The 22,165-nt window shown below is 34.9% G+C and overlaps 3 protein-coding genes, 1 non-coding gene and 1 pseudogene across 5 annotated transcripts; 2 read left to right on the top strand and 3 right to left on the bottom strand.

Moving 5' to 3' along the window:
- The first annotated feature begins 131 nt into the window (after positions 1 to 131).
- Positions 132 to 1,242, top strand: LOC7482083 (heavy metal-associated isoprenylated plant protein 39). 2 transcript variants are annotated; one of them, XM_052445882.1, is made up of 3 exons: positions 132 to 294; positions 390 to 468; positions 571 to 1,242. In XM_052445882.1, exons 1-3 carry the CDS (start codon positions 286 to 288, stop codon positions 798 to 800), a joined length of 318 nt encoding a protein of 105 aa, XP_052301842.1. In that variant the 5' UTR covers positions 132 to 285; the 3' UTR covers positions 801 to 1,242. The 2 variants fall into 2 exon arrangements, with proteins under 2 accessions (XP_052301842.1, XP_052301841.1); XM_052445881.1 differs by having other exon boundaries at positions 133 to 294; positions 387 to 468.
- A 1,795-nt stretch (positions 1,243 to 3,037) lies between these two features.
- On the bottom strand, positions 3,038 to 5,409 carry LOC18103950 (pentatricopeptide repeat-containing protein At1g55630-like; annotated as a pseudogene).
- Positions 5,410 to 11,358: 5,949 nt separating this feature from the next.
- Positions 11,359 to 13,836, bottom strand: LOC7484381 (low-temperature-induced 65 kDa protein). The gene is made up of 5 exons (XM_002318779.4): positions 13,679 to 13,836; positions 13,341 to 13,553; positions 12,793 to 13,209; positions 11,734 to 12,693; positions 11,359 to 11,618 (listed from the first exon to the last, which is right to left on the bottom strand). The coding sequence occupies exons 1-5, from the start codon at positions 13,752 to 13,754 to the stop codon at positions 11,542 to 11,544; spliced, it is 1,743 nt and encodes a 580-aa protein (XP_002318815.2). The 5' UTR covers positions 13,755 to 13,836; the 3' UTR covers positions 11,359 to 11,541.
- Positions 13,837 to 14,463: 627 nt separating this feature from the next.
- TRNAD-GUC (transfer RNA aspartic acid (anticodon GUC)) lies at positions 14,464 to 14,535 on the bottom strand. Its single transcript has one exon. It is a non-coding gene; the product is annotated as a tRNA-Asp (tRNA).
- Positions 14,536 to 15,431: 896 nt separating this feature from the next.
- LOC7484382 (protein SHORTAGE IN CHIASMATA 1) lies at positions 15,432 to 22,048 on the top strand. Its single transcript, XM_002318185.4, has 8 exons — positions 15,432 to 15,704; positions 16,217 to 16,282; positions 16,401 to 16,478; positions 16,587 to 16,655; positions 17,304 to 18,533; positions 18,858 to 19,376; positions 20,025 to 21,707; positions 21,788 to 22,048. The coding sequence occupies exons 1-8, from the start codon at positions 15,432 to 15,434 to the stop codon at positions 21,881 to 21,883; spliced, it is 4,014 nt and encodes a 1,337-aa protein (XP_002318221.4). The 3' UTR covers positions 21,884 to 22,048.
- Positions 22,049 to 22,165: the final 117 nt, after the last annotated feature.

The raw sequence follows: 22,165 nt of genomic DNA, 5'->3' as shown, positions 1-22,165 counted from the left end.
AGATTAAAAAATAAAGGAGAGAATATTTTTTTTTAAAAAAAGAAGGAAAATAACATATAATGACAAATTCAAGCAATAACTTGTCCATCATGCTAACTTTTTTACTTTTGTCAAAAAGTGTCAGGGATCTACACAAATATATCTGCATGTAGTCACCCACCACCTTCACCTGTAGAGTACAAACAAATAGGAGCACCACTGTTCACATCTTTAAACCCTTTATATACAAAGCTCACCACAAATTATTGAAGTATTCATACTTCTCTTCTTCAATCCTCTCTTCTAATGGCTCAGGTACCTTGTAGTTCTTCTTTATTTTCATGTCCAATACATGTTGATATTGTCCTTATTTTTTAAAAAGCTCTCTTTAATTTCCTAATTTGTAGCAGAAGGTGGTGTTGAAGGTATTGACCATGACTGATGTTAAGACAAAGCAGAAAGCTATAGAAGCTGCTGCTGATATTTATGGTATTTCCCTTTCTCTCTTTTTTTTTCCTTTCTGTATTTATTTTTTGGAGTTGGCGAGACAGATTAAAGCAGAGCTTAACAAGTTTTTTTGAACATAAACAGGAGTTGATTCCATAGCAGCAGATCTAAAAGATCAGAAGCTAACAGTGATAGGTCAGATGGATACAGTGGCAGTGGTGAAAAGGCTGAAGAAAGTAGCGAAAGTGGACATAATCTCAGTTGGACCTGCAAAAGAAGAGAAGAAAGAAGTGAAAAAAGAAGTGAAAAAAGAGGAGAAGAAAGAGGAGAAGAAAGAAGAGAAGAAGGGAGAAAAGAAAGAGGAGAAGAAGTAATTAATTAAACCAGGAATATTCCATTCCCTTTCTTCTTCTTCTTCTTCTTGTTTTCTTCTTCTTCTTCTTCTTCTTCTTCTTCTTTTCCTTAATTTATAAGCTTAATTATTACAAGCTAAATCATACTGTAATAAGTTTTTAAGAGAAGTTTTGCCCATGAAAAAAAACCCTATTTTCTCTATCTTTTCTGTTTTGTTCCAAAACAGTCAAAAAAATATTCAAGAAAAACATGGTAGAAGCCAAGCAGAAAGGGTTTTTTTTTTTTCTCTTTGTATGTCCCTAATATTGTTTTAGCATTTGTTTTATGCTAGCCCGAATCAATCTTTGGCTTTTCTTCGATATTAATTAGCAATGTTGAGTGTAATTTGGGCATCTTCGAGATGTAACTTATGCAAATGGGTTATGGATGTAAGTGTCCAGTTGATGACAGAGTTTGGTTTAATGATCGAATTTCCTCTTCCTAGTTCCTATTAGTTAAAGGGTCATTGTCCATCAAAAATGAAAGCTTACCTTCATCTTCTGCAATGCATGCGCCATACGATACCTTCACCAGGATAAAAAAGTAACAAAAGGACAGGCAAAAAGCACAACTTTTTCAAAGGTCGTAAAAAGAGGTGGAGAATTCATCGTTCTTCTTTCAAAGTTTACGAGGGAGACGCATCGTGCTTGAGAGTGACATAAATGAGGTCACCTCACCATTTATAATTAGTTTATGGTTCTATATGTGTGTGTGTGTATGTATTTTGTAGTTATATATACGTGGACATGAAAATTAGAATGCATCAAGAGACATTTGATTAGCCATGCCTATAAATCAAGGTGGGAGAAAGGTTATGGATTATCAATGTTATTGGTGTCGTGAGAAGACTATGTTATATGCTATGTGCTCTCGGATTTCTGTGCAATATTAATAAGACGCAGAAAGCATTTGCTGGATCCATGAATCAGAAAATACCAGACGAAATGGAGATACCTGAGGCACCAAGTGGGAGTATTTTCATTGTAAATAAAGGAGAATTGAATCTGTATTTGTCTTGTCAGGCTCTAAACGATATAATTAATGGGGTGGTAACGTCACTGAGCATGCTAGTTGACTAGAAACAAAGCTTTGGCCTTCAGAATTATTAAAATGGCAATAGATAGGCAAGTACAGGTGTGTTGCCCCCCACCCCACTGTTTCATATACTAGTCCAGCAAGATTATGAATGCCGAAACACCCATTTATATGTGCTATTTCTGGATTCCCAGTCCCATCTTATAACATGGCAAACATGATAACAATAGCAATAGGAGTGAATGGAGAAAGTTTTCTGCTGTGCTGTTATAGGCAGCCAAAAAGACGAGACTCAAGCTCTAGAAGGTTGGAGAGCCAATTTTCTCTGCTGTGCTGTTATAGCAGAGATATGATTGTATGCTAATATGACCCTACATTCTTAAATATTTCAATTCTTAACTCTTCTCTTGCACTTATCCAATCTGGAGGTGATAAGTGAAATGTTAGCCAGACAAGAGAAGTCGATGAAAATCAACTCTCAAATAATCAGAATGTGATCTTCATAGAGAGTTGGACACAAAGCCAGTGAGTGAAAACTCTGCAGGCACCTAACTTCAGGTTGCTATTAGAAAAAAACTACCTAATAAGAAACCAAAAAGAAAGAAAGGAAAGGAAAGGAAAAGGAAACAATAACTGATATTTGGTAGAAATCTTCAAAATCCACTCTTAAACTAGTACAAATGTGGGTACTCAGCATTCAAGAGCAGATCCACTTGAAAACTTTAAGAAGAAAAGGCAGCACCAACAAAGTCAGAAAGGTTTCTCATGGAACTGCATTACCCCAACTCTTACGCAACTGCATTACCCAAATTTATTTGTTTCGTCGTCGTCATCATTGTTTTAACGCAAAGAAAAGCCAGAAGAATTTTGCATTGATTAGACAAACTTAGCAGGAGCTTTGGCATCCATTCCTCTTCTTTAAAACTTCCAAGGTCTATATTTTTATGCTGTTCCCTTATCAAAAAAGGGCATGGTCATCTTCCAGCCACAAAATGATCAATGGTTCACAGTAAAGATATCAGATTTCAAAACATAGATTGAGTGACAAAAGAGCTTTTTATCACCAGCTCCTGGTAGTTATGATAACAAAAATATATATATATATATATATATATATATATATATATATATATATATATATATATATATATCATACTGCATCGTCATAATGATAAGATGCACATAAATGAAATGATAACTTAAAAATTATTATATGAATACAACTAGAACACATCAAATTCATGATAAGGAAAAGCATCATAAGAAGCTGATGATTCTCAGAAGTTTTTCAAAACTAGGCTTTCCATTATATCTCAATTATGCTGCGGGAGTAAGTATGACAAGGGAGAAAAGATAAGCATACTTTACCCTACTAATTTCCATGAAATCTAATACTGCAAGCAGGTAAAGGGCATCAATTGAGCTAAATCGTTGAGAATCTTCCCAGAAAGTTATGATTGAAAATTATCTATGGTACAGAATGTACCACTTCAGCATCCCTTGTATCCTTTGATCTTTGCGACTAGATGGCTGTATTTCCCTTTCTCTATCATCTGCTTTATCACTTCATGAGCTTCAGAAAGCTTTCCAGCATTCCACAAATTTCTTACTAGGGTTCTGTAAACATGAAAATCAGGATTGCATCCTCTAGATTCCATTTAGTTGAGCATGGCACATGCCTACTCAAACTTCCCAGCCATACAGTTCGAATCATAGAATTATAAGTAAATACATTGGTGATTGGCCATTGACCATCATGTCTTCAAACATTTCCTGAGCCTTTTCAAGCTCACCTGCCATTATATATCCTGTGATCATTACAGTGTAACAAACAACATCTGGCATGCATCCAGTTTTTATCATTTCATCAAAAAAATACTGCCAGCCAAGTAAATTCCCAGCCCAACTCAGTCCATCTATCAACGTAGTGTAATGAAGAATGGTAGGGTCAATACCTGCCTCCTTCATAGCATTCAAGTGCAGCAAGTGGATTGTCTGTCTTTCCATAAACATGTAGAAGGATGTTATAGGTATGAAAATCTGGAAAAATTCCATAACCAATAATTTCATCAAGCAATCTATGAAACTCAGGTGCCTTCCCCAACCTCAATTTTGCATAAAAAATAACATTAGAAGTAAGAACATCTGGGGAATGATGCTCATCCAACATATACTGATATACCCACTAAATCAACTTCTACTGACGCAGAACAAGCAGTGAATGCAGAATTGCATTATAAGAACTCTTGTACAGCCTAAAATTGAATGTTTTTGACTTAATGAACCTATCCAAAACATTCATAGCCAAACCAGCCTTACCGCAAGTACAAATTAATATATTAAATGTCTGTGCTGTAGTGTGAAACCCCTTCTCAATCATCTCATCTGCTAGTCTCCACATTGCCCTAAACTCCTCACATTGCAAATATCTTCATTAACAAATGATACGTATTCCCGGTGTGCTTGTAATTTCCATGCTGATCAGACCACATGAAAAACCCAATTTAGCACACCTGGTTTTACATGAAAAACCCAATTTAGCACACCTGGTTTTATTCTCCTCATTTATGTTCCTCAAAAATCCTGTAAGAACTTCCCTCACAAGAAGCCACGAAACCCTTATCTTTAACTCACTTAAAGCCCTTTTTGCATCGAATCCAGGGCCATCTCGTCTTAGAATATCAAGAACTCTATAAGCATCAATTCTTGTGCTCTCAAAATAATCACGTCTAACCGAGAAATACTCCTCAACACAACTTCCACTCTCATACTTTAATACATTCTCTTTAAGGGTTCCTCAACGTATTGAAACCCATTATCATTCTTATCACCACCATCAAAACTACAATCACATAACTTTCTCGAAATGAAAAGAAAGCATGATAATTTATGAACTACCCTCGTACCAAATAAAGCTACAGAGTTCATTGTTTGACCTTCTTAGACCCATTATTTCACCAACCTCGCAACACTCAACAAATTCAAGAAACCAACCAAAAGACTGGAACTTTCCAACTGATAGAGCTCGAATCTCCTTCTATAATCAAATTGAGAAAAACCCATCAAACTGAAACAACTCAATTGAACAAGAAAAGGATCTTATCTTTATAGCCAATGCTCATGAAACAGAGGGAGCCAAGGCAAGTTCAATCAAAATAACCCCAAGAGGACTTAGAAGAATGAGCAAAACCGTAGGACTCACCTGGGTCTAACTTATTTGTTAAAAAGATCAAGTCTTTTGAGTCCCTTAGCAAGTTGTTTGTGTTATTGCAAGAGTGAGGACTGCGGTGAACTGAGGAAAGCTTTTTCGCAGAACAACAGGTCACTTCAAGAGACTGATCATAGCAAGCCACGAAAGCAGACCAGGAGTTTGATCTGGTTACTATTTGAGAACGGAAAATCCGACTCCTTCATATATATTTTTTGGACAATTAATATATTTCTTTCCCTTTTTTTGGATTTTTTTCTTTCTTACTTTATGATCTTTTTATATGTTTAATAATAATTTTTTGGTTATTAATATATTTTTTATTTTTTTATTTGTTGAATTTAAATTTATTTGTCTCCCATTTATAGAATTTTTATATTTTTTATTGTATTGATAATTTCAAAAATAATAATATTTTATATACTATATATATTCAATAAGACCTATCACATGTTCTCCTTTGGAAAGTGGTTTAACCTATTTTTATGTTTTTTAAATTATTTTTCATCTAAAAAATATCATGATTTTTCAATAATTTTATATATTAATATTAAAAATAAAAAAATAATTATTTTAATATATTTTTAATTAAAAGTATTTTTATAAAAGCATTTTACATAATATTATCAAATACACATTAATTATAACGAATCCATCTTTCTCAAAGATATGATTTTATTATTTATATTAAATATTTAATTAATTTCAAATTAAAATTATTCTAATTTAGCTATTATAGATTTCGAATATTTTTTTAAGTTTGGTTTCATCCAAAACTCAAAACCCATCCAATCCATAACACATGCTTTGTATTGGATCAGCACCAAAATAGGTTTCTATGAAAGAAATTATTTAGAGTTGATTCTAGAATTATAGCATGTTTGGGAACGCGGTGTAAATTGCATTCCCTCAAATTTTAAATTTTTTTATTTAAAATTAATTTTTTATATTTTAAAATCGTTTTGATGTACTAATATCAAAAACAATTTTAAAAAAATAAAAAAAAAATATTATTTTGATGCATTTCTAAGCGAAAAACACTTTGAATAACAATCGCTACAACATTTCCAAACACATCCTTAAGCTTTTACAAGATTTTATAGTTTAGACATGGATTAATTAGTTTGGATATCCTTACTTTCATAATTTCTTACTATAGTCCCACATCAAGAAAATTAAGTAAATGATTAAATTTGTGGGTTTGTGTAAAGCCGCAAGCTAGAACAACTTTTTTTTTCATTGGCAAGAAAAAAGATGCTCAAACAATGCAAGCATGTTTTAAAAAGTAAAAAATAAAAACTTGGAGTATAAATCTGACTGAGAAAAAAAATTATTATAATTTAATTAGATAATAAAAGAATAGATAACAATAACAAATGGATCGATGTAAAAAAAATCATGAGAACATGCAAAAAAATAGTTACTAAAATAAAAAAGATAACAAAACTAAGATTTTAGCCAATCAAATGTAGAAAAAAAAAACTTCAAAGAAAAAGAAGAAGACGACGACTTGAGCCAACATAAAGAGTATGCCAAATATACAAACCATGTCCTAAGATTATAATAAGCTAATAAATTTTTTCTTCTTCTTCTTCGAGTGGCTGCTGCTAGGAATGAGAGAGGGATGTTATTTTCGGTTTGGAGGGGGTAACGTGAATGGTTGTGGATTGTTGTGATGGTGTGGAGGTGTGGAGGTGATGGACTGATGGGTAGGTCTCGGTTGAAAAAGATGGTTGCATGTGCGGTGTTGGGAAATTCACGGTTGGATCACGGTGTGTAGTGGTTTCAATCGCTGGATCTCCAGAAGGACACCACTGCTGGGAAGTGGGGACGATGTTGCTGCGAATGGTGGGGAAGGAATCAGTTGGCGAGGGGGCTGTTGGTTTGATTCTCAGCTGAATGGAGATCTGTCGCTAGAGAGGGTTACGAGTGAAGGGATGCAAGGCTGAAAATAATGGTTTGAGTTGGATAAAATGTCAATTATGTGGTTAATGGAAAATGAAAGGGGAGGTCGTTGCTAAGGAAAACCAAAAGAGAAGGGTAAAAAGTAAAAAAGAAACAACTCGAGGCATCAATTTGATTGAGAAAAAAAATTATTATAATTTAATTAGATAATAAAAGAATAGATAACGAGAACAAATGGATTGATTTAAAAAAATCATGGAACATGTAAAAAAATATGGTTATCAATACAAAAAAAAATAATGAAACTAAGATTCTAGCCAATCAAATATGGAAGACAAAAAACTTCAAAAAAAAAAAAAGAATACTTGAGCCAACCTAAGCAAGCATGTCAAATATACAAGTCATGCCATGAGATTATAATAAGCCAATAAAGATAAAAAAAAATTTTAAAAATCAAAGTTCAATTCCAAACAAATACAATGTAGAAGGATGAAATTGAAAAAAAAATCAATTAAAAAACAACCAAAAAAACATACAGCAAACCAGACAAGCATCTTATGCTATACAAATGAAATAACCCAATAGAGTGCAAATTAAAAAACATTATGAAGTTTAATTCTAAAATAACCTAATGCTGAAAGACAAAACATAAATAATATTAAAATCTAAAAGAGATAACCCTAAAAAAAAATCAAAGACAACCTATGTCAACCTGCCAAACCCGCGATTTAAGTGAAGGACATGGATAAACAAATAGAAAGAAAATAAAAGAAAATCATTAAGCCCAATATAAAAACACCTCCAACCTTAAAGGATTGAACTAAAAAAGAAAATTAATTCCTAACTGATATAATATTGAAAGATGGAATTGAAAAAGAAATATCAATCTAAAAAATTTGCCAAAGTAAATTCAACAAAGAACAACAAATATAAAAACTTGACTCCAATTTCTAATCATATAAATGTTCAATGATGAAACTGAAAAAATACGAGTTTAAAAAAAGAAAAAACAAACTAAGCAAACTCGGGTGAACCTCTTAAATTTAGGCTAATCTCTCAAACTCACAACTCATTAAATTCTAGACTCGAGTTGAATCAAGAAGTTCAATTCCTGAACTTTTTCTAACTTGAAAAAAAAAAGTTGCTCAGGTGATGATAGCATTTTTAAATAAGCAAGAGAAATCTAAGAGTTGGGTCATTAACTTAATTGAATCTAATAAGCTCGTTTTATTTAATGATATGACAAAAAAATATGCAATAATAGCAGATAAATCGAACAAAATAAAATTAGGTTGACTTAACCTGCATTAACCCTCCAAACCCGCGATCTGACACATGAGATTGGAACAACCTCACAAAGAAGAAGAAAAAAAATGAAGCCTAATATCTAACAAACCCAACATCGAAGGATGAAATTGAAAAAAAAATCAATTGTAAAAAAAGGACCTAAAAAAATACCAAAGTCAACATGGTCTAACATTTCAAACCCGTGACCCCGGTCTTGAGGTTGAAATTACCCCATAGAAGAAAAACATGAAAAAATTATGAAGTTAAATTCCCGATCAACAAAAAACTGAGGGATAATATCAAAAAAGAAAGTTTCAATAATAAAAAAAAAGATCTAAAACAAAACAAATAGAAATTAAAGGAATAAGGACACAATTTGACATAAAAATTAAGTAAAATCAAATATTGAGGGGTGTAACTGAAAAACATTCAATTAAGAAAATGATTAAAAACAAAATAAATAATAATTAAAAGAACATGACCAAATATGACATATGATAAAATCAAAAGAGGATGAAATTAAAAATAAATTTCAATTTTATGAATTATTTAAAATAAAAAATAATAATAAAAAGAGCATGGACCAAATCCAAAGAAAAAAAAAAGTGAAGGGTTGCTTTTAAACTTTATAGGGTCAAACGTATAAATCAAGGAGGGAGAGAAAAGAAAGAGAAATAAAAGATTGTCGATACCAAATTGGAGGTCTCTTGGCCACATACCCAGTGATGGAGGAGCCTCCGTGAAGATTCAAACAATTCCATGGAAGCCGACATTTGATCGTTGAGAGATGTTGGACGCGCCGCTTGAAGAGCTCGGGCAAAGCAACACACTTTCATGTGATAAGCTCGTGCTAATCATTTTTTAATTTTAAATAATATTTTGTATTTGTAAAAATACTTGATTTTAATAAAAAAAAAACATAATAAAAAGATGAAAAAATCTATGCACGCCATTTGAAGGAAATTTGAATTTAAATCATTTTACTATGTTGTAAAAAAGAAAAGCTCCATGCCTAGTTTTATATTTCTTTTGCTTTAAATGGTAAGTTAGTCATTTTATTATGTAAAAAAATAATAAAAATCTCATATTACCCCCAATATGCAAGCCAATTGTTTTTTTTGAAAAGAATAAAATAATAATTTTATTGTTCCAAACGTAATAATAAATCTAGAGCTACAAGAAAATTGATATAGTATTTGTGTTGGGAGTTTTAGTTTTTTTTGCTAATAGTTGGATGCACAAACGTTAACATGATAATAAAAAAGTAAAAGATTTGATCTATGCAATGGGCTCCTTAGATCTTGTTTATTATTGTGGTTTAATAAATTTTTTGAAATTTTTTATATTTAAATTTTTTATTGATGTTAGAATCGTTTCAATATGCTAATATTAAAAATAAAATTTAAAAAATAAAAAAAAATATTATTTTAATATATTTTTAAATAAAAAACACTTTTAAAAATAATTTTTATATACACTCTAATTTTAACCGTAACCACGTATTATATTTTTCCAGAGGAATATTTTATTGTTAAAGAAATCAAAAACAACTTTTCTCTATTAAAACAAACACAATCTTGCAAAAACATTGAGCATACATTGCTCATGCTCAGATTCCTGGCCTTAGAAGTCTCTCCCATGCACCTTCTCCACTGGCATGAGAACGAATCATTACCAAATTTACAAAGGCTCCATGACTTTACATGGCCATTTAATTAGGTGTGCTGTAGAAGCTGAAAACTTGCTTTCAAATTACACCCCTCTTCTTCAATGCTAGTGCTTGTGCAAGCACCAGTAGTATTGTTGGGTTTGTTGCCATTGCATGTGCAGCAAATGAACAGCACCAATCATTGACTATTGGCAACCACCACTGTTAAAGGTGAGCTGGAGTTGGTGGCCACCATTATTGACAAAAGAACAAGTGAAGCAGCACCATTTTTGCCTATAAATAGACAGCAAGAGAGTAGAGCAAACTGAGAAAGAGAGTGCAGAATGTGAGAGACCAAGAGAGAAAGTGAGGGGCTGCCAAGGGCAGCAACTCTGCTGCCTTGTGCAGCAGTGTGAGAGCAATGAGAATAGAGTTTGAGTGAAGTGATCCTCCTCCTCCATGTATGTTGTAATCCTTTCTTTATCTGTCTCTAATAATATGGACTCTCCCGTGGATGTAGGCGGTTTTGCCGAATCATGTTAAATATTGTGTCTCAGTGTGTTTAGCCTTCTTTGAGCAATTATCAGTACACCACCGGTCCGCGCACCGGGGAGACGGAATTCCCCAACAAGTAACACGTACTGCCATGGACTTTTGCCATCACAGTACAGCCTTCATAAGAAACTCCACACGGTGGCTTTACAGTGTCTTGTCCTTGCATGTCTTGTTTCTTAGTTTGGTCCTTCTCTCCATGTCCAAGCTTGATGAAAGTTGCAATATTTGCTGCAGATTTTGTTTTATCAGCGATTACAGACGTGGCAGCAGAGGTTTTTGCTGTGTGCGTAGCTGCTATAGATTGATAGTTTGACAGGAATCTCACTATGTCTGTGTTCTCGGTGTCTTGACTTTGAAGGGAATGGAGTCAAGGTATAGGAGGAGTTGGTTCTGGAGAGAATTTGCCATGGCTTCTAATTAATCATGCTGTCCAGCAAGTTTGTTTCGTTTTCTTCTGGTTTTGATTCAACACAGTTATTCAATAAGCGATGATAATGAGACTGATCCACTCAAGATAGCTCTGCTCCTGTTTCTTTCTTCAAACTTCACCAATCTAATCTCACGCACATCCTAGGTGTCAGTGTATATTATGAGGGAAAAAACTTATATAGATGAGTTGCTTGGGAGGGGAAGCAGTAAGCAAACAGAACCTCAAATTCAAGGGGATAAAGGAAGGAGGCCACCGATTTTTTCTTGGAAAGGTCCCTTAAGAAACTTACCACCATATTACGCCACGTTAGAACTAGGATTTAGGGTTTAGTTGTTGACTTTGTAAGGTTGGAAACTATAGCTAGAAATCCAAACTCAAAATCTCATTTTTTTCATCCCTAATTTGAGTAATCTGTGTTCAGCTGTCTCAAAGTCTAAAAGAAATTGGATTTTTCTACCTAACTCCAGCATGTTAACGATCTTGAAAGTCAATAAGCATCAAATTCCATATTTTTCACCATACAGTGCCTGCCATTACCGTTTCATTACAGTTCTATCAACATAACACCAAAGAAAAACAACATTTTCACAACTAGTAGAAACCATATGTAAAACGCACAGAGTCTCTCTAAGAGTACTAGACATTGCATGTTCCTCAGTTTCCTGTCTCTTGAAGTCTCTTCTCTCCTATTTCTTCACCACTAGCATAAGTAGAAGGAAACCCTTCAGCACCTGCAAACCCCAAAACACCAAAAAGCATCACAAAAACCAGTTAAGTCTTAATTTTCAGATTCTATCCCGAAAGCTGAATTTTCAAACCCAATTCAAGATAGTATTTAATTCTTACCAGCATTGGAGGAACTAAGTGGATGCTGCTGAGATGCCCTAGATTCTTCACTTTTGACAAACAAAGAACCAACAGCACCTTTGAGCTTATCAACCACACCCTTGGCAGGAATATGCACAGAGACCGAATCCGTTATTTCGTCAGAATTCTCTTCTTCTCCACTACCTAACCTTTTCTCCACCTCCTCTGAGTCTGTCACTTTTCCCATTGGCCTACCGTTCTTCCACATCCCTGTCTCAGTCTTTCCCTTGTTCAAAGTCTCCGAAATAACTTCAGAAAGCGCCCTATCTTCTTCTCCTGGCCTCAGCTTCTCTGCGAAATAGTCCTTCACTGACGCCCCTTTATCTTTCCCTTCAATCCTGCTTTCTGCTTCATTGCAGGTATTAGTGCTAGCATTTGTATTGCCATGGAGTTTTGACATTACAGTACTGCCTACACCAGCAACTTTTTCATACACTGGAGTGAGTTTCTCAGTCACAGTTGTTGCAATTTTCTTTCCATATTCAACTGTCGATGCTGGCTTCGCAGCATTTTGTCCTTGTCCTTCATGTGTCATTGTATGTTCTTTAATATTATTGTCTCTCTCTCCATATCCAAGATTGGAGGCCATGACATTTGTGGCAGCTTTTGCTTTGTCAACAATTGCAGAAGTGGCAGAGGAGATTTTTTCAGTGTAGCCACTCTGATTTGGTGGTTTATCACCGATGCCACCAAGTGTGTGCTCCTTGGATTTCAAGGTGACAAAAGACTTTGAACCTGATACAGGGTTCTCTTGGGAACTAATGGATATTGGGGGAGTTGGTTCTGCAGAAAATTGGTCATGGCTTCCGGTAGGAAGCAAGGAGAGCTGACCATCACGCGATCCAGTTGATAAGTTCTGTTTTTCTCCTCTTGATTCATCATAGATATTCATTTTGTCGAAAGAGTAAAGAATTGGCGTTATTCCTGCTTCTTTCCCACCTGAAAAGTGCAAGAATTAGACCCTTTGGAAGACAAAAATTAGCTCAATCATCAATACCAAAAAGCATTGATTGCATGCCTATATTGAACAGAACTTACCAGAACCAGTTGGATCAGTGACTTTAGTCTGATAATTCGAAGGAGCATGATCACCAAGTCTACCCTTTGGAGCATGAGGATCCTCCTCCAATCCTACTGGTATTTTCAAATTAACTTCAGGTTGCCCTCGAATCCTTTCTTGTTCATGAACAAAACCCTTAACAGGATAAGCATCTCTTCTTTGTTCAACTGTTGCTGGAGAAACATATGCAGGTGAATTAACTGGGGCATGGGGTACTTCTTTTATAGCAGTTGTCCTTCCAACAAGAACCTCTTGCCCAGGAAGAAAGCTCTTCATTGGATCAGTGCCTGTATGTTCCTTTTGCATTGTTGTTGGATTTCCATAAGATGTCCTAGGGTTACCTAGCCCCAGACCTTGTCCTTGCACAGAGTTCCTAATAGCAGCAGAATCGTAGGCTGCAGATTTGATTTTCAATTAAAACCATAAAAAGATTCCAAAAATTTATTGACACACGAATCTAAGCCTGTCTTTCTCAAGCAAGGCCATTACCAACTGTTGATCGACATTGAAGCAAGTAGCAACAAACCTGATGCGCCATGAACTTCTGGGTCCTCAACCATTTCTTCATCCTCATCATCATCTTCCTCATACAAGTCATGATCATCAGGCACATGACCCTCATGATAGTCATGGCCATGACCATGTAATTTGACTTTGTCCTTCAATTTCTTGGCTTTATCCATCACCTTCTTCAACACTGACTTCTTCTCATGCTGATATCCATCTTCACCCTCTACCACTAAAAATTAACACAAAAACATGAGCCACATTTACAAGAACAAAATTAGCCTACAAGTAATTAACCAAATATATTCAGCCTGCATGATCTTTACAAGAACATTGCAAGTTAAATAAGGTTCTTACCAGGATGCAGTCCAACATTGTTGGGGTCATGCTCATAGTCATGAACACCATGCGGGCGTGCCATTTGTGATTCCATGATGAAAACAGTAAATTGCCAAAGATTAGACAGTTACTTACTGAAAGAAAAGGATAACCATGCAGTAGTGGAAGAATTTGAATAATTTTATAGAGGGACAAGACAGTAACGTTGCCACATTTGCATGGAGGTGGCCTTGAAGGGCGATTGACACGTGTATAATAAGCTCCGTTTCCAGACACGTAATTGTAGGTGCTTGTACACGTGGTGGCAATGCCGGAGAGAGTGATGAGAGTGGATAAACTTTACCAAAGAGATATCAATTTGTATAGGCAGGCAGTGACTCAAGAAGGTGTGGATGCCTGTATGGTATGGACAGGGACAGGATCGGTACACGTAGAGTAGAGTGTTAGCTAATAATATCCGTACTCTTAAAACTCCACCCCGATAAGGTTCGGCTCCCGGATTAAAATGATCATTTTATTTTTTTAAAAAAAATATTATTGATTTTATGGCTGGGGTTTTATCAGATTATATCAGGTTAATTTAATTTTTTTAACTAAATCACATGAGTTTTTTTTGTTTGTATTTTTTCTTGAAAAAAATAGTGTCAAGTGAGTTGTAATATAAAGTTCATTGAGTCTGTCCTCCAGTAATACTATGCTATGATGGCCTGTGCCTTTGCTCCTGCTTCCCATTACTTGTGTTGTGGTAAAAACTAAAAACTCTAAACAAAGACCTGAAATCTCAACAACATACAAAAAGAAGACGCCGTTGCCGGGGATCGAACCCGGGTCACCCGCGTGACAGGCGGGAATACTTACCACTATACTACAACGACATTGCTGGCACAAATCCAACACTATATTAATTTAAAAACATACATGCAGACTCGCTCCTCTTTTTTTTACCTTGCTGCTTCCGTTTTTGGTTTTGGGCTCCAAGCCTCAAACATATTACATGTTGATCTTTCAGGAATTAAGTTTTTTTTTTTATATATATATATATATATGATTCTTATTTGGATTTTCTTTAGAATGAATTTGTATTTTAAATCGAGTGTCTAAATTTTTTAAAACTTGCTTCACTTTTCGGCAATTAGAAATACAATCCAGAAAGTTCCAATTAAGCATTTTGAATTATCTTTTATTTATATGATTAGCTACAAAAAAAAGTTATAAAAAGGAAGGTATGCTAGTCTTATATATAGCTATATGATTTTATTAATTTATTTTTGGGATCACATGGAACCAAAAATTAATAGGTTCTAATTTTGTTTATTACCACGATTATGAAAATTAAGTTTAATAGACTCATACTCAACTTATTTTAACTTATTTTAGGAGAGAGATAAAAGATGGTGGAAATGATTTTTTTCAAAAAAGCCAACCAAGTCAATTGATTTGGTTTAATTTTTATATTTTTAAAAACCATTAAATATACTTTAATTTTGATTTAAATCCGAATCAAATAATTCTTCTTAATTGTTTTTAACTAAGATCATGAAAAAATAAAAGAAAAAACTATTCAGTTCGATTAATTTGAAGTCAACTTTTACATATAATTCGATTAATTTACTCACCTCTTATATGGGCCGATGTTTAGTAGGAGGATAGCAAAGCCCATACATTCAATCCCGTGGGAGAATTTAAATACTCAGGCGCCAATTTCAATTTCAGCTTCGAAAAAGTAAGTAGTAGTCCGTTACCTCTCCTTCTCTCTCTGTATCGAAACAAAATGCGAACTCGATTTCTAAACACAGACTACTTTTCTTCTTCTCCGGTCGATACCCTAAGCTTCCTAAATCTTCCAGTCACTCACTTAGCTCCTCCTACTCCTCCGGAGCAAGAACTGCATCGTCTCCTTCGCTTCTTCCATCCTCTTGAAACGCTCTCTCTCCCGATCGAAAGACCTCCTATCGATTCCGCTCTCTCCAAATTCATCTCCTCAGTGCTTCCTCATTTCATCGACTTTGATTTTCGTGATTTCTTACCTGATCGATTTCATCAGGTCTATTTCCAAAATATCGTGTTTATTTTAGTTTTTTTCTTTGGTGTTTAGTTTCTGTCGATTATGATGCGTTATCCTTAATTTATTTGATAACTTTCAAATTCGTGGATTTTTTTTCGAAACTGGAGCCTTTATATCTTAGATCATTTTTTCTTTGTTTTGTTTCTGTTTTTCTCCCTTAATATTTTTTTTCTGCTTCTATTTTTCGATCAGTATTTAGAAAAATTATATTAAGTTATAATTTTATTTTATTTTATTTCAGTTATAGTTTAATTTAATTTAATTTCAGTTCTTTTTTCTTAATTATTTTTTTCTCACTATGCTTCGATTAAGTTAAAAAACACCAGAGTTGGAAATGGAAGAGAGCTAAATTATCATTGTTTTGAATTAACAGCCTCTGTTTTTAGCCTTTTTTTAATTGATAATGTTAAATTTGGCTTATTTTGCGCTGTTTTTTTAAATGATTTCAAGGTGAAACAGTGATTTTAGATTATATTTGTATATATTCACAGTTGGTGTTCAATTTGCAGAAGGAGGAGGAGATAGAGAGAGGTTTTGGAACTGATTCAGCTCAAGAGGTTGAGTTTCGAAACGAGTGAAATTGGAATTATGTTTGAACCTTTTTTTTTTTAATTTTTTTTTTGAAATTAATTTGGTTTGATTTGTCTGATGTATAAAGGACATTTGGTCTTGCAGAAAGATAATGGGAATAATAAACATTCGGAGAGGCTTGAAGTTATACAATTGGAAGCACCAGAGATTGATACATTCATGGTAAAGATGAATATTTTAGAGAGTATATATGCGGGTATAGATACATTTTCCTTGTGCTCGTGCCAGGAGATTTTGTGCTTATGTGCTTTGTTTTGTGTGCTTTTGAAGGAGAATGTGTGCTTCTCTGACGAAGGGATGCAACTCCTCTCTGAAGTTTCTGAGATTGAGAATGATTTGGTAAGTGTCTGAGCCATGCTATATAACTCAGAGTCTTTGTTATGTAAAGTGATAAAGGGTAAGTGACTCCATGAGGATTGGAATATTTAAATCTTTGGACAATTCTTTTTCTTAAAATATTGTTTTGACTCTTTTGTGCCATTTTTCTTGTAATTTTGGGATATATATATAGTTTAAAAGATTTGGTTGGAAATATAAGAAGCATTTTATGGTGACTAGTTCAAATTCATCAAGTGATGGTCTCGTTGTTTCTTTTATCTGATCCATTCTGGAAAATGGTGTAATACAGTAATGAATATATGAAAAGACTATGATGTGCTGATTGCAGTCACCTTTTTCACTCATTTACCTTTGTTTGTTTGTTTGTTTTTTCAGAAGGAAATGAACAAATACTAATGAGTTGTTCATTCACTTCAGTTTTGGAAAGTTGGTTATAATTTTTTACTTAGTTATATGTACTACGATAACTTGCTTTTCATTGCTTACCCTTATTGTCCGATGTTTAGACAAAGATTTTGCTGCTCAAAGTTGTCTGGTCTAGACGTTTTTTACTTAGTTATATGTACTAGGATTCAGGTTTTTATGATTATGGCATTCATAAATCATCATGTGGTTTTATTTATTTGTTGATTTTTTCTACACTTGCAGGATCTGCTCAGGCCTGAGATTGAAATGCAATATCCTGACAAAGTTCAAGAATCAGTTTATTCTGTTGAAGATGTCACATTAGAGTTTGACATGGATGAAAAAGCTTGTGCGCTGGAATATGATGGTTCTGTTCAGGAGCAAGCACACTTTCATCATAACACATTCCCTCTTTTAGAAGTTGAAGAGATGAGTCTTCGAACTTTCACAAACCCATCCATGGAAGATGAGTTTCTTTTATTTCTTGAGCATGTTGAGTCCAAATGGGGTCAAGAAAATATCCTGCATATTGACGGGAACGAGCTATTGGGTTCGATGCACTTTGATATCTTAGAATTTCTTTCAAAGCATTGTCCAGAAAAGCAATGCCTTGAACCTGAGCTGGCTTCTCTAGATACATCCCTGGGAATGGACATTATAAGCATGGTGGAAATTCCACAGGGTCGTGAAGACTCTGCAGATTGTCTTTCACCAATGAACCCAGTTATTTTTCAGGAATTCAAATTCCTTGAGACGGATTCATCTCAATTTTACGAAGTCTTCTTTGAAATGCAATCAACAGATGAACCACAAACATGTGACTCGATGTTCAGAGAAGATATGAATTTTAAGAATTTTGATGAATTGATTGTTAGTTGTGAACTAACACTGGAAGATGACACATTCAAATCTCTGCCTATACCTATTTTTTCTGATCCTGACAAGATAAGTTCGATCTATGCCATTATGAAGGAAAAACTAGCTGAACTCAAGCCACAACCCCTATCTGCATCCCATGGGATTTATTTGGATTGGCATCTCTTGGAGGAGGATAATTACAACGGTAAAAATTCATCCATATATCAAAAAATGTTGGAGGAGTTGGATTCACACAACATTGATTTTGATAGGGAATCCTTTGATGGTGGAAAGTTGGTGATTGACCTTGTTTTCTCTGATAATGGTTTGAGTGGGGCACATATGGAAGAACATAAGGAACTGTTGAATGTGATTTCTGAAACTCCCAACAGTGGACTTGTGGAAGGTGCTTCAAGTGAGTCTTTGGATAGACGTCAAGAAACAGGAAATAGAGAAACATTAATTGGAGAAAATGCCAGGAAGGCTTCATTGTTGTTCAATTCTACGTCGCAATTCAATGATCTTGATTATTTCTTGAATCCTGGGAAAGCTACTGCTAGGGGAAAAAATGAATCTACAGTCAAGATTCCTGATACTAGGGCTTCATTTCCCAAGGTAAATTTCTTAAATAAGTCAAACAAATCTTCCAGTCTGGGCCTGTTGCCTTCTTACTATATGAAGAAATTTTCTTTTTTTCCTTAATCATTGCAGTAACAGTTTTTTGCTTTGAGTGTGAACAGAATTAAGGTAAATATAAGATTATTTATCTCCTGAGATTTATCATACTGACATTCTACTGAGATTTATCTCCTCCCATAAACTGCCTCTCTCTTCCTAATGATGTTTTTGCAAATTATATTTTCAATTACAATGTTAACTTATTATGCAAACATAATTCTACTACTAAATATCACTAACCTAGCATTACCTTCATCCTAGGGAAGCAAATCTCATTCAGTTCCTGGTATGAATGAGAATATCAACGACCAGAAATTGGAGGAACTGCTAAATCTTGCACCTATTGAGGACAAGTTTAATATGACATCTTCAGAAGCTGCAGATAAAGCTGAAGCTTGCAGCATCCCTTTGCAACTTCCTTATGCACCCTATGCAACAAAAACTGAGAAGACTCAAGGGGACATGATTTATTTCCCTGACATCGTCATTATTGTGAATACTCAAAATTTTGACAAGGAAATGATAGTATCCAGAAGAAGTACATACCAAAGAATTCTTGCGATGGAGAAAGAAGGAGCACAAGTTGTGGAGCGTGACTTGAATCTGCCTGTTGACGTGATTATTAGTTCTTCCATTTGCCTAGTGTGGTATGATTGTGGAAATATTGGAAAGAAAGCAACTGCTGCAGATGAAGCTTCTTCATGCTTGCCTCTGTGCATTGAGAATATTGCTGCAAATGTTTTGACATTGCTGAGTTTCGCTTTCAGTGGCTGCATTCTGGTAATTCCTGTATATTATGATGTTATAATTCACATATTTTCCTTTGTTTTGTTTCTACTCCAGTTCTATGTAGAGTAGTCCAGTCTTTAGAAGAATGAAACTTGTGCATTTTTCTGGAGTTCTTGTGATATGGTGAAGCAGCAATCCACTTATGAATGAAAAAGCTCTGGGTTGAATACAATACTATGCTGGATAGGGTCTTTCATATAATTGTTGAATTACTGAATCACTGTACGTGCAGGTTTTCTTCCAAGCAGTAGGAAACATTAACTTTGTCGTAGCACAAAAATGTCTAAAAGGAACTCTGAAAGCATTTTCTCCAGCATATTCATAATTAATGGCATCTTAGTGGTGTACATTAAATTATGATCATTTTGATAGGTTAGCTTCATCAGATATTACTTTCTTGACATTAATTATGTGCATATGTTAAGCAATTTTTATCTTTTCTTGCAAGGGATTTTGGAAAAAATTTAAATCCGTTGGTGTATAAATTATATTGTGCATGTATTAGTATTTTACTTTGGCCAGTAATACAGTTGACTGATATATGAAGGTTTCTTCTTTAGGATATTCTTCTCAATTACCTCTCCTTCTTGAATAATTTTGGAACTTTGTTTCTTACCTTTCATATTACATTTTCTGCAGGTCTTTGAGGGAGAAACCAGATTCCTCTCTACTGTAATGGAATTCTCTGATGGACTCTACGCAGCTGCAGCAAGCCTGGGAATTGACCTACAGCTCTTTTCTTCCTATTCAGCTGAATTGACCGATGAAATTATATTAAACAGTATTTTGTATGCCACTAAGTCTTCCAGGGGCAGATATCCTAAAATGCCTGAATCAGAAACTCTTGCAGAATCCTTCCTTACCAAATTTCCATCAATTAATCCACTGACAGCACATGCAATTCTGTCTTCTGGAGGCATGCTTATTGAGTTTCTTGAATGGTCACATGAACGCAGGATCCTTGCAGTCCAACAGTATCATGTTCCAGTTGAAAGTGTTGCTCTGTTTAGTGCTTTGTGCAAATATGGTGAGCGGGAGGATTCTAGATCCATAATGACAGACTGTTCCTCCTCTGCATCTTCTTGTCCTGACTCAGATAAACTTCATCTTCATATTGATTCTGAAAGAAAACGAAGAAAATGCATAAATAGCCTTCAAAAAATTGACATTCAAGTGGATGACATGTGGAAATCTGAATCACTGAACCAATTCACTGATGGTATGCTGGATCCTGGAGTGTTTAAGCAATATGATTGTTGGACTTCAACAGATCCCGAGATGCTTGGTGAGTTGAAGCAACCTAGTTCATCTTTGAAAGATTTGTTTGGTCAAAAGCAGGTACCGGATATTGCTCCGGTGATGGATTTTCCTACTTCCATAAAACCACTTTATTCTGGAAACTTCAAAGATCCTCTGATTCGGGATGACAGAAGACAGCCCAGGTTACCACTGAACGATATATTTCTGGGTCAAAATCGGGCATCCGAAATAAATATCAAGAAGGAGTTGAAGTTAGACAGTGGCAATCCCTGTAAATCTAACGCTAACAACCTGCATGAATACTTTAGAGGTGAAGTCATAGACCTCACTGATGATCCCGTCTCGTTGGAGAAAGACGTTGCTTCTATTGCTAACTCTACATATTTCTCACCTTGGATGCCTGATACTGATATCGAACAAGATTCTGCAAGAAAGTCGAAAGCTGCAAGACGACTGTCATTTGGTAAGAATAGTCACCCTAATAATCCAACGGCTGCTGAGAAAAACTCTTGTCCAGATTTATGGACCCCTATAGAAAGTGATAGACAAAGGTTACCACAAAATCGTGGTGATCCAATTATAGATGATAAGCATGAAAAAGTGCCTGTAAAACCCAGGAAAAATCTCTTAGAGGAGGCTTTTACACTGAGAGCTGCAGGAAAATCCACTAGGTTTCCATTTGAAGAGGAGATATCACATTGCGGTGGAAGTGGAACACCACTTTCTAAAGCCATCCATTCTGCTCATCCACAACCAGGTTCACCCTGGACAATAGAGTTTCTTAACAGAGTAAGGGAAAAGAGCAGATTGCGGCAGCAGTCCCTTCCACCTGATACATGTACTCCAGATTTTTGGAATTCAGGAAATACATCAAAGGCTACTGAGAGAAGAAGCCTGTCTATTCTTGATTTTTTCAAGTACCAGGGAGGAAGCACTCCTAGAAAAGTATATGAGCAGAAGAAGCAGAAACAACCTATTCAATTGTCAAGTTCATCCCAGAAGGAAAGAACTTCCGCATCCCTAATTCCATCATGGACACCCAAGGATAAGAGATCAAAACAGGTATGGTATGTGAACCCTTATGTATGAGACATTTTTCCGTATTAAATTGTCATCATAATAAGAAGCTTCATCAAATGTAGACTTTATCCTTTGCAATGGATGGTGGAAACCAAACTAGGCTGGTCTGGAGTGATGGAAGTGCCCACCGTATGAGCAAAAAGCTCAGGAGAAATTGAAGGGAAAGAAAGGTATAGATGTTTGGGTTTATGTTGATAAAGTTATATTTTGGTCCTTAAACATCTGTACCAATGCTATGCTTTTCTTTAAATCCTGTAACAATGCCACCCTTTCCTGTGCTTTCTATAATATTGGAATATCATAACCTTTGCGTTCTGTAAAAAGCAATTAATTTTTTTCCTTAATGGACATAGCTATGATAGGTTAATTTCTTTCAACACGGTCAACATAGATATCATTGTCACATCCATGGTTGTATCATACACCAAAGTTCGACAAAT

Source organism: Populus trichocarpa, chromosome 12, assembly GCF_000002775.5.
Source record: "Populus trichocarpa isolate Nisqually-1 chromosome 12, P.trichocarpa_v4.1, whole genome shotgun sequence".
Lineage (NCBI taxonomy): Eukaryota > Viridiplantae > Streptophyta > Magnoliopsida > Malpighiales > Salicaceae > Populus > Populus trichocarpa.
This window is presented reverse-complemented; position numbering and strand designations above follow the sequence as displayed.

What these genes read in the sequence shown, in the direction of transcription:
- LOC7484381 (XM_002318779.4), bottom strand. Translation starts at nt 13,754, where the DNA reads ATGGAATCACAAATGGCACGCCCGCATGGTGTTCATGACTATGAGCAT. An exon ending in AGAAGTTCATGGCGCATCAG is followed by an intron (nt 13,210 to 13,340) that starts GTTTGTTGCTAC and finishes TCAAATCTGCAG; the next exon opens with CCTACGATTCTGCTGCTATT. An exon ending in CACTGATCCAACTGGTTCTG is followed by an intron (nt 12,694 to 12,792) that starts GTAAGTTCTGTT and finishes TGCACTTTTCAG; the next exon opens with GTGGGAAAGAAGCAGGAATA.
- LOC7484382 (XM_002318185.4), top strand. Translation starts at nt 15,432, where the DNA reads ATGCGAACTCGATTTCTAAACACAGACTACTTTTCTTCTTCTCCGGTC. An exon ending in CTAGGGCTTCATTTCCCAAG is followed by an intron (nt 18,534 to 18,857) that starts GTAAATTTCTTA and finishes CCTTCATCCTAG; the next exon opens with GGAAGCAAATCTCATTCAGT. An exon ending in AGGATAAGAGATCAAAACAG is followed by an intron (nt 21,708 to 21,787) that starts GTATGGTATGTG and finishes CATCAAATGTAG; the next exon opens with ACTTTATCCTTTGCAATGGA.
- LOC7482083 (XM_052445881.1), top strand. An exon ending in AGCTGCTGCTGATATTTATG is followed by an intron (nt 469 to 570) that starts GTATTTCCCTTT and finishes GAACATAAACAG; the next exon opens with GAGTTGATTCCATAGCAGCA.